The 14,245-nt window shown below is 37.1% G+C and overlaps 1 protein-coding gene and 1 long non-coding RNA gene across 5 annotated transcripts in view; one reads left to right on the top strand and one right to left on the bottom strand.

Moving 5' to 3' along the window:
- EYA4 (EYA transcriptional coactivator and phosphatase 4) overlaps nt 1-14,245 on the bottom strand; it is a 506,638-nt gene that overhangs the window by 166,011 nt on the left and 326,382 nt on the right. For all 4 annotated transcript variants that reach the window (XM_053710909.1, XM_053710910.1, XM_053710908.1 and 1 more), the window contains one exon: nt 8,521-8,613. In XM_053710909.1, coding sequence (XP_053566884.1) covers nt 8,521-8,613 — 93 coding nt within the window. The remainder of the gene's footprint in view (nt 1-8,520; nt 8,614-14,245) is intronic.
- LOC128656766 (uncharacterized) overlaps nt 1-14,245 on the top strand; it is a 104,207-nt gene that overhangs the window by 46,625 nt on the left and 43,337 nt on the right. The window lies entirely within an intron of this gene.

The raw sequence follows: 14,245 nt of genomic DNA on the forward strand, positions 1-14,245 counted from the left end.
AAGGAAGCCTTGGGGGATATCTAGAGATTCTTTGCGGTCACAAAAAGTGACTGATGTTCTTTCTTTATGCTAATAATAAGCAATGCAGGTCATCAAGGCTTATTAGGTGTGACTTACAGACTTTGCGGTCGCGATGTAGTGACTTATAACACTGAATGTAATCAGTTTCTTTTGGTTGCTAGTAGCAACTAGAGGATCCTTAAATGTGAGCGGTCATTTTTAATGACTGAAAAAGGTAAACAGATCTTTGCGGTCGCTGATTGCGACTAGAGAATCTTTCGTTGGAAAACTTGGTGGTCGCTAGTGGCGACTCGGAGGTCCTTAGTGGTAGTTCACTGTGCGGTCGCTAGTAGCGACTGGAAAGTCTTAAGTTGGTGTGACCAGGCACAGCAAATAAGAGTGGAGTCCTTCAAAGTACAATGTTGTTAAAAGTAACAAATGACAATATACAAATAGCACAGTGTCAGGTCAACGTGTTGTCTTGATAAAGCCCAAGGGCGAAACGCGTTGACCTGACACTGTGCTATTTGTATATTGTCATTTGTTACTTTTAACAACATTGTACTTTGAAGGACTCCGCTCTTATTTGCTGTGCCTGGTCACACCAACATAAGACTTTCCAGTCGCTACTAGCGACCACACAGTGAACTACCACTAAGGACCTCTGAGTCGCCACTAGCGACCGCCAAGTTTTCCAACAAAAGATTCTCTAGTCGCAATCAGCGACTGCAAAGATCTGTTTACCTTTTTCAGTCGTTAAAAACGACCGCCAAGTCTCACATTTAAGGATCCTCTAGTTGCTACTAGCAACAAAAAGAAACTGATTACATTCAGTGTTATAAGTCGCTACATCGCGACTGCAAAGTCTGTAAGTCACACCTAATAAGCCTTGATGACCTGCATTGCTTATTATTAGCATAAAGAAAGAACATCAGTCACTTTTTGTGACCGCAAAGAATCTCTAGATATCCCCCAGGACTTCCTTTCACATTGAGGAATAGGGGCTACTACGAGAACTCTGTACGCTATCATCACATGTGACGTCAGAACGGTCACGCAGGAGCCGCACAAAAAGGCGCACTCATTACTATCCGGTAACGCCAAGCCGTATACAGCACGGTCTCTCATCTAACAAATATAGTTGTTTTTCTTCACCTGCTATCAATAAGCAAAGGATCCATATCATTGCAACTATCTAAAAAACGCAAGTACTGACTACTTTTGACCATTTTTTCTAAGGTTCATTGAGAGCTGTTATCGGTTAAGGGAGACGTCCCTATATTTTAGCTAAGTTTTAGATACAGTATATTTTAGAAATTGTACACTCCCTGATACATTGTTTCAATCATTAGTGGAACATGTAAACAGTCGCCAATATTCACACCCAGTTGTGTGCACAAATGCCCAGCCGTGCCCATCGCTAATGCATGTAAATGAATAAAGGAGGCACACATTGATTCAACAGTAAATTCCGATAGCTTTAATATCCTTTTAAACTTAAAAATATACTGTTATCTGAATTCAGCATCATTACATCAAACATTCCAAACTCAATATCACAATATTAAACTTTCCAGTTTAATGCTATTTTTTAATAGATTCCTTAATCAATATTACAATTAGGGCTGCAACTAACGATTATTTTCATAATCGATTAATCGGCCGATTATTTTTTCGATTAATCGACTAATCAGATAAAAAGATAATCAATAATAGTTTTCTATGTTTTAAATAAAATCCACATAATGAGTGTTACAAATATAAACTTCAGACTAAAACTTTACATTAACACAACTGTTTCTTCAATTTTTAAGCAGCTGAGCACAGTTTTATAATTAAACAAAACAAAACCACAAACTGTTTGAAAAGAGGTAGAACTAGAAAGAGTTAGACTATCACTGTTAATAACATTCTGTTATTCACTCTTTCAGAAACTTTGCTTTGAAATGCAAACATCTCAACATGTCCACATGATTCTGGCTAAGGCTGGTTCTCTGTTTTCAGCTATATTTCCTGCAGCAGAGAAAAGGCTGTTGAGGTGTATAAGTAGGGTTTTTCCAATTTCACCAAAGTGGGATATTTATCTTTGTTAGCTCTTCACAAATGCTAAGTGTTTTCTACCTTGGCAATGGGCCTCTCAATAAAGTAACCCTTAACTTAATTCTAACATAAAAATATCTTGAATATCTATATGCAATGGTAAATAACCAGCTATAAAGTCAGGGGAAATATCTAGTCTGCTCTAAAAATAACAAATATATACTTATAAAGGTTGAAAAACCAACTAATCGATTAATCGATTATGAGATTCGTTGACAACTATTTTCATAATCGATTATTATCGATTATGACAATTAGTTGTTGCAGCTCTAATTACAATCAAAAGTCATAATTCCATGTCACATTTCCTTACTCAATATCCCAATTTACAAAACTTCCCATGCAAAATAATACTAAATATAAACCCTATTCACAGACATAAAATCACATTATTCTAATACACTCATAATATAAACATATTCTTTACCAGTTTTGCAGCATCAAAATCCTTGATTCAACAACTCATTTTTAAAATACCTTATTTAACCTAAATTATATTTTTTTTCTTTTTCACACTGTAATACTCAATACTCATTTCAACATCCACATTTAAAGGGACAGTGACGTAAAAATTAAGCTTTTATGATACAGATAGAACATATTTTACTTCTATTATCTAATTTGTTCCTTACTCTTGGTATCCTTTGTTGAAAAGCATACCTAGGTACACTCAGGTGCAGCAATGCACTACTGGGAGCTAGCTGCTGATATATGCCTCTTGTTATTGGCATATCTGATGTGTTCGGCTAGCTCACAGTATAGCTCCTTCAACAAAGGATACCAAGAGAATAAAGTAAATTTGATAACAGAAGTAAATTGACAAGCTGTTTAAAATTGTATGCTCTTTGTGCCTCATGAAAGAAATATTTTGGGTTTCATGTCCCTTATATTTTCTAATAAATAGTACAGATAGTAAAATAGCCTCTAACTTCCCAAGACAAACAGGATTACTTTAGAGATCATCCTGGAGTTATTAGATGATCCTCAGGCTACTTTAGCAGTCATTTGCACATCATCAGACATCATCAGGCTTATTAAGTCATCAGCTAAGGTAAAAAAAAAATCTGGGTGATGACTTGAGAATGAATAGCAGATTACCTTACTGATTACTTCACAAGCATGAACAGCCAGTGAATGACTCTAGACTCATCTCATTTAAATATTTTGGCCTGTGGGCATACTTCAGGATGGCTTTTCATGACTACTCATCCATTACTTCAGAATGACTCCAAGAAGATCATCATTTTTGACTAGGGTTCATGTCAATTTTAAAGAAAATCTCATCATTAGATTTTCCTGTATACAGGGAGTGCAGAATTATTAGGCAAGTTGTATTTTTGAGGATTAATTTTATTATTGAACAACAACCATGTTCTCAATGAACCCAAAAAAACTCATTAATATCAAAGCTGAATAGTTTTGGAAGTAGTTTTTAGTTTGTTTTTAGTTATAGCTATTTTAGGGGGATATCTGTGTGTGCAGGTGACTATTACTGTGCATAATTATTAGGCAACTTAACACAAAACAAATATATACCCATTCCAATTATTTATTTTTACCAGTGAAACCAATATAACATCTCAACATTCACAAATATAAATTTCTGACATTCAAAAACAAAACAAAAACAAATCAGTGACCAATATAGCCACCTTTCTTTGCAAGGACACTCAAACGCCTGCCATCCATGGATTCTGTCAGTGTTTTGATCTGTTCACCATCAACATTGCGTGCAGCAGCAACCACAGCCTCCCAGACACTGTTCAGAGAGGTGTACTGTTTTCCCTCCTTGTAAATCTCACATTTGATGATGGACCACAGGTTCTCAATGGGGTTCAGATCAGGTGAACAAGGAGGCCATGTCATTAGATTTTCTTCTTTTATACCCTTTCTTGCCAGCCATGCTGTGGAGTACTTGGACGCGTGTGATGGAGCATTGTCCTGCATGAAAATCATGTTTTTCTTGAAGGATGCAGACTTCTTCCTGTACCACTGCTTGAAGAAGGTGTCTTCCAGAAACTGGCAGTAGGACTGGGAGTTGAGCTTGACTCCATCCTCAACCCGAAAAGGCCCCACAAGCTCATCTTTGATGATACCAGCCCAAACCAGTACTCCACCTCCACCTTGCTGGCGTCTGAGTCGGACTGGAGCTCTCTGCCCTTTACCAATCCAGCCACGGGCCCATCCATCTGGCCCATCAAGACTCACTCTCATTTCATCAGTCCATAAAACCTTAGAAAAATCAGTCTTGAGATATTTCTTGGCCCAGTCTTGATGTTTCAGCTTGTGTGTCTTGTTCAGTGGTGGTCGTCTTTCAGCCTTTCTTACCTTGGCCATGTCTCTGAGTATTGCACACCTTGTGCTTTTGGGCACTCCAGTGATGTTGCAGCTCTGAAATATGGCCAAACTGGTGGCAAGTGGCATCTTGGCAGCTGCACGCTTCACTTTTCTCAGTTCATGGGCAGTTATTTTGCGCCTTTTTTTTTTCCACACGCTTGACCCATTTTGCCAAAGGAAAGGAAGTTGCCTTATAATTATGCACACCTGATATAGGGTGTTGATGTCATTAGACCACACCCCTTCTCATTACAGAGATGCACATCACCTAATATGCTTAATTGGTAGTAGGCTTTCGAGCCTATACAGCTTGGAGTAAGACAACATGCATAAAGAGGATGATGTGGTCAAAATACTCATTTGCCTAATAATTCTGCACTCCCTGTATGTAATTAATTCTCCCTTAGGGCAGAATGATCAAGAACTTGCCGGCACGTAGAGAAATCATGCACAATTTTTAGATGCATCTAATTTCGATCCAGAACCCTGGAAGATGGACAGCTCTTAATCTAAAATTTGTGTTTCTAGTACCTCGAGGTACTAATGAGATTTATTTGGTAATCTCACCAGATCAGAGATTTAGATCCTTAGACCCTTAGCATAAAATTAATAAAATAATAATAATGTTGATGCATTTTGTTTTTGCCCAAACAACCTGATTACTTGATGTGCAACAATTTTACACCAATTGCATGCATTAGTAAGTTTCTATATTGCACATATATTGTCTGCTGTTTATGGGATTTGTGTTGTTGATTATCTAACATGTATAAAGATAGGGTGGGATGTGTCAAAAGTATATATTCTTTGGATACAGTATGTACACATATACTTATTATTATTATTATTATTATCGGTTATTTGTAGAGCACCAACAGATTCCGCAGCGCTATAAACAAAGGGGGAGTACAACAAAACAATTATAGGGTAGAGGCCCTGCCAAGAGTTGCACTGTTGTAGTCAGCTCTTAAGAAGGTGATCTACAAACAGCTGGACTCTTAGGCTTACATGCTAAGGGGGTTCAGGGGATTGCAGTGGAGGAGAGGAACTGGTATTAGGAAAGGTTAGCGTAGGTTGTATGCGTCCCTGAACAGTAGAGTCTTTAGGGAGCACTTGAAGCTTTTAAAACTAGAAGAGAGTCTTGTGGAGCGAGGCAGAGAGTTCCACAAGATGGGAGCCAGTCTGGAGAAGTCCTGTAAACAGGAGTGTGATGAGGTGACAAGAGAGGAGGAGAGTAGGAGGTCATGAGTAGAGTGAAGGGGACGGGAGGGAGAGTATCTGGAGACAAGGTCTGAGATGTAGGGGGGAGCATTGCAGTTGAGGGCTTTGTATGTAAGAGTGAGAGTTTTGTGTTTGATCCTAGAGGCAAGAGGAAGCCAGTGAAGGGATTGGCAGAGAGGCGCAGCAGATAAAGAGCGACGTGTAAGAAAGATGAGTCTGACAGAGGCATTCATTATGGATTGTAAAGGAGCTAGGCGGCAGGTGGGGAGACCAGAGAGGACAGAGTTGCAGTAATCAAGGCGGGAAAGAATGAAAGAGTGGATTAAAATCTTAGTTGTGTCTTGTGTAAGGAAGTGTCTAATTTTAGAGATGTTTTTAAGGTGGAAGCGGCAGGCTGTAGCCAAGGACTGAATGTGAGGAGTGAAGGAAAGATCTGAGTCAAATGTGACCCCGAGACATCGGGCATGTGGGGTAGGGGTAATGATGGAGTTGTCGACAGTTATAGAGATATTGGGGGTGGAGATTTTGGAAGAAGGGGGGAAAATGAGGAGCTCAGTTTTGGAGAGATTTAGCTTGAGGTAGTGAGAGGACATCCAGGAAGAGATGTGAGAAAGACAGTTAGTGACACGGGTTAGCAAGGAAGGAGATAGTTCTGGTGGAGAGAAATAGATTTGGGTGTCATCGGCATACAAATGATATTGGAAACCATGGGACTTAATTAGGGAACCTAGTGATGACGTATAGATTGAGAAGAGAAGGGGACCGAGGACAGAGCCTTGCGGTACTCTGACAGAAAGTGGTGACGGGGCAGAGGAGGCCCCAGAGAAGGCTACACTGAAGGTACGGTTTGACAGGTAGGAAGAGAGCCACGAAAGGGCTGTGTCACAGATGCCGAAGGATTGGAGGGTTTGGAGCAAAAGAGGGTGGTCGACAGTGTCAAAGGCTGCGGACAGATCAAGGAGGATAAGCAGAGAGAAGTGGCCTTTTGATTTAGCTGTAAGTAGGTCATTGGTGACCTTAAAAAATAGCTGTCTCTGTGGAGTGATAGGGACGAAATCCAGATTGCAGTGGGTCAAGAAGGGAGTTTAACGTAAGGAAATGGGATAGGCGTGCATATACTAGTTTTTCGAGAAGCTTTGAAGCAAGAGGGAGGAGGGAAATAGGGCGGTAGTTGGATGGGGAGGTAGGATCAAGGGAAGGTTTTTTTGAGGATAGGTGTGACCAGTGCATGTTTCATCGATGAGGGAAATGTACCAGTGCTGAGGGAGAGGTTGAAAATGTGTGTTAGTATAGGGGTAAAGGTAGCAGAGAGAGAGGGGAGCAGCTGTGAGGGGATAGGGTCAAGGGGACAGGTAGTGAGGTGAGAGCGCAGTATAAGTGCCAAAACTTCTTCCTCAGTGACAGGGGAGAATGAACTAAGTTTCAGGTTATGAGGGTTGTGGTTGAGTGAGAGTATTTGAGGGGGGGAGAGAATGAAATTATGTTGAGAGCTGATTTCATGTCTGATGGAATCAATTTGATTGTGTTTCGCTGTTGATTGATATACTGAATAAATTTGGCAATGTATACAGTACATTAGCAGGGAGCATGTATATGGATATGCCCATGCTACATACATGTATATGTACACACTACATATATGTATACCTATAGCCAATATTAAAGAGCAGATACTGCTACAACCAATGAAACTATAGATTTACAACATTTCACTTATACACAAACATTTTATTTCAGATTAAAGTGAAGGTAAACATTGATGAATGAAAGCCCGGTTTTTAAAAATACTATTAAAAACAGGGGCACTTTCATTCATCAAAGTTTACAAAGCAGCCGTTTTGTTTAAAAATTTACCTTTCTTCTCTTCACAGCCGGAGCAGCTTCCCCCGCCCGGAGTTCCTCTCTTCACACGTCAGCAAATGACTAATCCAGCTTCCTCCAATCACGGCATAGCCTCAGGCAATGACTCCCCTGGGGAGGAAAGCCGTGATTGGAGGAAGATGGATTAGAATTGCTGACGTGTGAAGAGAGGATCTCCGTGCGGGGGAAGCTGCTCCGGCTGTGAAGAGAAGAAAGGTAAGTTTTAAACAAAACGGCTGCTTTCTAAACTTGGATGAATGAAAGTGCCCCTGTTTTTAATATTATTTTTAAAAACCGGGCTTTCATTCATCAAAGTTTACCTTCACTTTAAGTGAATTTTGGAACATTCAGAACTGCATATAGGCTTGATCATAAAACATAGAGCAACATTTAATATGTTTATATTCTTTACAGTTAATTATATGTTTTTTAAAGTTATCTGTTGTATATGTGCATTTTAATAGGTGCATGAAAACAGGGCTGGTAGACAGGCCCTAAAGGTTAGACTGCATTTTGTTTTTTAATGTGTTTTCTGCTTGCTTAAATTATACAACTCCCGACTTTGCATTAATTTTTAAAAGGGCCATTCTAGTGAACAATGACATGCTTTAATTTGTTAGAGCATGCTATTTTAGCACCAGCAGCCCTACAATACTTTATATTTAACCATGGGAACTAGGTTAAACACATAGTTAAAGTAGTGCTCTGGAGCCACAGAGCACTACTTGCCCCAGTGTGAATACATACTGTAACCCAATCTAACACCTACAAGTACACTCTAATCTCATCTAAATCTATTTGCTGTTTCTGTAGAATTACACTTTATAAATATCCGGAGACATTTTGTTGTATGAGTGCTTGGATTGGTTTCACTTTTCCAGGTTTTACATAACTGAATATGACTGTTGCCAGAACTGAAATGTCAGAGGCTGTGAGCATTAGGCTGGATTACAAACGTCACTGCTTCTGTTGTGTGTGCAATGTGTGATCAGATTGCTTTACCTGACCCAGTAAAAGTGTCAAGCGATCCATCCCCACTTGTAGTTGCGGTTTCGCTGTTGTTCATGGGCTCTGTTTTGACTGCTAGAAGAGACACTACATAGAAGAACAAGCAGATATGAGATATTGCTTTTATTCACAATACAGACTACATTCTATTTGCACCAGAGATAGCTCAGCTTAAAGAGACATGAAACCCACATTGGTTCTTGTGATTCAGATAGATTATGCAATGTTAAATAACCTTTCAATTTTTATCTATTATCTTATTTGTTTTGTTCTCTTTGCATCCTTTGTTGAAAAGTATACCTAGGTAGGCTCAGAAGCTGCCGAATTGGTGGCTGCACAAATGATACCAAAAGAATCAAGCAAATTATAAAAGAAAAACTGAAAGTTGTTTAAAATTGTATGATCTATCCGAATAATGAAATAAAAATTGGGTTTTATTTCCCTTTAATTGTGTATGCAGCAAAAGAGTATGGAAACCAAAAACACTATAGCCAATAACTTGCCAATAGCCAATAATATCTGCATTTCTAAACAGGATACAAATATTTGGCATTTAAGCCAAAAACTGACCAAATTTGTATGATATTTATGTATCGGCAAAAAAGGAAATGAAATATTTATCAGGTAAAATAGGAATTTAGATATAACAAATGACGTTATGAGTATAATATTTCAAGGAAAATGAAATTGGACCCACATGCTCACACGATGGAATAGAAAATATGTAAGGTTTAGCAAGTCATATTACAGTTGGAATCAGATAATAGTTAAAGGGACATTAAACCCACATTTTTTCTTTCATGATTTAGAAAGAGAATGCAATTTTAAACATCTTTCTAATTTACTTCTATTATCTAATTTGCTTTATTCTCTTGATATTCTTTGCTGAAAAGCATATCTAGATATGCTCAGTAGCTGCTGATTGGTTGCTGCACATAGAAGCCTTGTGTGATTGGCTCACCCATGTGCATTGCTTTTTCTTCAACTAAGGATATCTAAAAAATGAAGCAAAATAAATAATAGAAGTAAATTGGAATGTTGTTTACATATGTATTCTCTATCTGAATCATGAAAAAAAGATTTTGGGTTTAGAGGCCCTTTAAGAGAGAGAGGCACACACACACGCCAATGCAAAATACATTAACTTAGCAGGAAGCATAAAAAGTGCTACACATGCTTCAAACCTGTTACATATCCACATGCAAACAAAGTTACCATGGTTTCTAAAATGGTTTCTATCTACCTATCTATCTATCTATCTATATATTATCTATCTATCTATCTATCTATCTATCTATCTGTCTGTCTGTCTGTCTGTCTAATTGTCTGTCTATATGTCTGTCTATCTGTCTGTCCAGGGGTGGAACTAACATTGGTCCAGCAGGTGCAGTGGCACCAGGGCCCAAGTGTTGGGTGGGGGGCATACCAGCCAGTCTATACTATATATAGGTGTGTGCAGAATATGTACAATTCTAACACAGGGGAGCTTTATATTAGTGCAGGTTGCAGGGTTATCTATCTATCTGCCTATCATCTATCTATCTGACTGCCTATCATCTATCTATTTATCTGTCTGCCTATCATCTATCTATCGATTTGTCTATTTATCTATCTATCAATCTATCTGCCTATCATCTATCGATCGGTCTATCTATCTATCTATCTATCTATCTGTCTGCCTATCATCTATCTATCAATCAATCAATCTATTTATCTATCTATCCTCAAAATCATGTATACAGAGCAGCATGTATATTATTACTATTGCTTACTAATGAGTTACCTTTGGGGGCACAAAAAACTAAATTGCACCAGGGCTCTCTGTTGAATAGATCTGCTACTGAGTCTGTCTGTCTGTCTATCAATCGTTAATCTGTTCTATCTATTTATCAAATCTATCATCTATCATCTATATATCTATTATTTAATCTATCTATCTATCTGTATTAATATTACTCTTACTTATATGTTGATTAAGTATATGATTAAATATTTTTATCTATTGAAAGCAAGTTGATTGTAGTTTATAATACTAACAAGGAACAAATTAGCCATTTTTATAGCAGTATTGGGCTTTCATCTCAATACATTTCTAGCTAACCCATTAAAAGCCAACAAAAGCCTTGTCTTACAAGAGTTTAGTAAATGTTAGCCAAAAAAAGGACACAGAAAAGTATTCATATATGTTCTTCTTATATGACATATCAAATATTCACGTATCTCAGTTTACATTGATATATTTAGAAATAACAGTAAATTGATAATGCTAATTTCATTTAACACATCAATTTATAACAATTCAATACACCATTTCAGCTAAAAATACATTTTGCACCATGAAATTAGTTATTAATAAATTACACCATCCCAATAGCTTTCAGTCTATATAGTTCTCTATATGATTGTTCTTTTGAGATGCAAATTCATGATTTCTTTCATGTTTTATTCAGTACAGTACATTCAATTTTAAACAACTTTCCAATTTACTTCTATTATCTAATTTAAAAAAAGCATTTCTAGGTAGGCTCAGGAGCAGCAATGCACTACTGGGTACTAGCTGCTCATTGGTAATTGTATTTAATTGCCTTTTGTCATTGTCATTACATAATATGTTCAGCCAGCTCCCAGCCGTGCATTCCTGCACCTTCAACAAAGGATAGAAGCAAATTGCAATCAATTTGATAATAGAAGCAAGTTGGAAAGTTGTATAAAATTGTATGTTATATCTAAATCACAAAATAAAAATTTGTGGATTCATATCCCTTTAACATCAATTGCGCAAAATCAATACTGCTTCAATTTTTGCGCTAACATCTGCATGTTGGATATTGTGGGTGTGCTAAATTCCTTTCATAATAGACTCCTACAATCGAGCAAAGTAAAATTAATGATGGATATTGCTCAAGCGCTAAGCCAATGGAATGCAAAAATGCTAGAAGTAGAATTCTTCATGTTCTGTACTGTACCAATTTAAATAAAACATAACACACTTTACACACACACACACAAACACACACACATATATAAATATAAATATATATATATATATATATTTATATACACATATACGCATATATTTATACACACACATATATATATATTTATACACACACACACACACACACATATATATGTATTTATATATATATATATATATATATATATATATATACATATACACATATATTTATATACACACACACACATATATATATATACACCTGACTGGGGTTAACTGCCTGTGGCTCTGGTGACAGTGCAGCTTCCTGAGAGTGCTGGTTTGAACACAGGGCTGTGCATGTTGCAGGGTCAAAGGATGTGTACCCAGGCCAATCTGAGAGTGCTGACCCCACCCGTGTTTTGTATATGTTTGGGGAAATTACAAAAACCTGTGCACCCTCCATTTTTTCACAGTTGCTTTTTTTCCCACAGTTGTTTGATTGTGAGCCTGCATTGTGTGGATGTTTAGGGACCCAGGTTTATTTGGAAGAAACCTTGACGAGGTACCTGGGCTTTTCCCATTTGGCCAGATGCGGTAACTAACTCTTCCATTGCTGCTTTTTATCTTAGTTGAGAGCTTGTGAGTGAGTGCTGGACTTTTTCTGTGTGTTTATATTTATATATATATATATATATATATATACACATACACATATGCAAATTATAAGAGGAGAGTCAAAATGAATGCCACTGCTGTAAGCTATATTTCATAATGTCCTCTTAAGAGGAAGTGGTGCAGATCCATATAAAAATGTATTTCCAAAAAATTAGAAAGAAAATGATAGTGTTGTCCACTTATCACAAAAAAGATAGGGAATCAAGCAATCTTAACTTTTATTGTATAACTATAAGATCTTTGCAATGCCAAATATCAATTTGCAAAAATCCATAACAGACACTCTCTCACAAGAAAGACTATACACCAACTACCATACATGAATCAATTTAAAAATTGATATGAACAAGAGATTAAATATACAGTGAATTACTAATATAAAAAGGTGAAAAACAAAACAAAACAAAATGTGACATCACAGGGAGAACGTAACTGAAGGGAAAATCGGAAACCTGCAACACCTTACCAGAGGGCAGCCCCAACTCTGTGGAAGGGTTATGCTGTCATGGAATACAATAGGATCTATGCAGTTTCTTATTTGCCCTTAAATATGAAATACATCCATTTAAGACGCTTAAAGACCAAGTACAGCATACACGGTTAATGAGTCACCGATCATGGATATGCACACAAATGGCTGTAAACAGCTGAACCCTATGCTATAATGTAGACATTTAGAAAAATGGGTGTTAAAGATAATACTTTATACATAATTGAATAGTGGATTTAAACACGGTTCCTGTCCGTGAACCAATGACTGAAGTGCATGTCCCAGATTAAACTCAAGGAAACAAAGATAGCGGTTGTATATCCAGGCAAAAGTTTCCTTTTTGTATCAATCAATCAAATCTTAGAAAGCATGAATGTCCATGGTTATTTATATTGCAAAAGCTTCCAATATTAGTGTTGCACTAACGATGTTAAAGCTGTAGCAAGCATGGAATCCAGCATGCAAATGTTCATTAATGAACGCTGATTTAAAGCAGAGGTTGTAGGTGTGCTGCAAATAGCAACATGTGCAGTTACTAATAATGTATCAGAAGAGTTGCAATTTCAAAGGAAACAACCAACGGCTTTAATGTTGACAGTCCTTCCCCATATTAGCTGCACACAATGGTAAGGAATAGCTCCGCTCACATACCTAGGTGCTGGGGTTGTATCAAGGAATGTTTGTAATCCGGAATCCTCAAAGAGCAACTGGAATCATGGTCTTTAAGCGTCTTGAATGGATGTATTTCATATTTAAGGGCAAATAAGAAACTGCATAGATCCTATTGTATTCCATGACAGCATAACCCTTCCACAGAGTTGGGGCTTCCCTCTGGTAAGGTGTTGCAGGTTTCCGATATTCCCTTCAGTTACGTTTTCCCTGTGACGTCACATTTTGTTTTGTTTTTCACCTTTTATATTAGTAATTCACTGTATATTTAATCTCTTGTTTATATCACTTTTGAAATTGATTCATGTATGGTAGTTGGTGTATAGTCTTTCTTGTGAGAGAGTGTCTCTATTATGGATTTTTGCAAATTTATATTTGGCATTGCAAAGATCTTATAGCAAAACAATAAAAGTTAAAAGAGTGCTTGATTCCCTGTCTTTTTTTATGATAAGACTATCATTTTCTTTATAATTTTTTGGAAATATATACCTGTACATACACATATATATAAATATATAAATATATATATATATATATATATATATATACACACACATCCACATAACAGCTTTGAGCCCTTGCCATTACAGCATCTTGTCATATACCATATCCATATGATCCTGTCCAATAACCTTTCATCATTATTAAAACTTTGTTTCATAAGTATTAAGCAAAAATGTTATTTCCAAAGCATTTTAGCTAGGCAAACTAGCAAGTGATAATGGTTTACTTCAAGACTCAGAAAGAGAAGGATTTTTTATTTACCACTTGTAATATGAGAGCAGCGAGAGTGCTGAAAGCAAATTCTGATATATCCATTAAAAGTTCTGTATAAGGCGCACTAAAAAAGTTAGGGACACATTAAAATGCTTTGCTAAAAATATTTAACCATCCACTTGTGTTACCAGATTGTGCATTATTCTTTGTGCGCATCGGAGCATAAG

This window comes from Bombina bombina, chromosome 4 (assembly GCF_027579735.1).
Source record: "Bombina bombina isolate aBomBom1 chromosome 4, aBomBom1.pri, whole genome shotgun sequence".
NCBI classification, from domain to species: domain Eukaryota; kingdom Metazoa; phylum Chordata; class Amphibia; order Anura; family Bombinatoridae; genus Bombina; species Bombina bombina.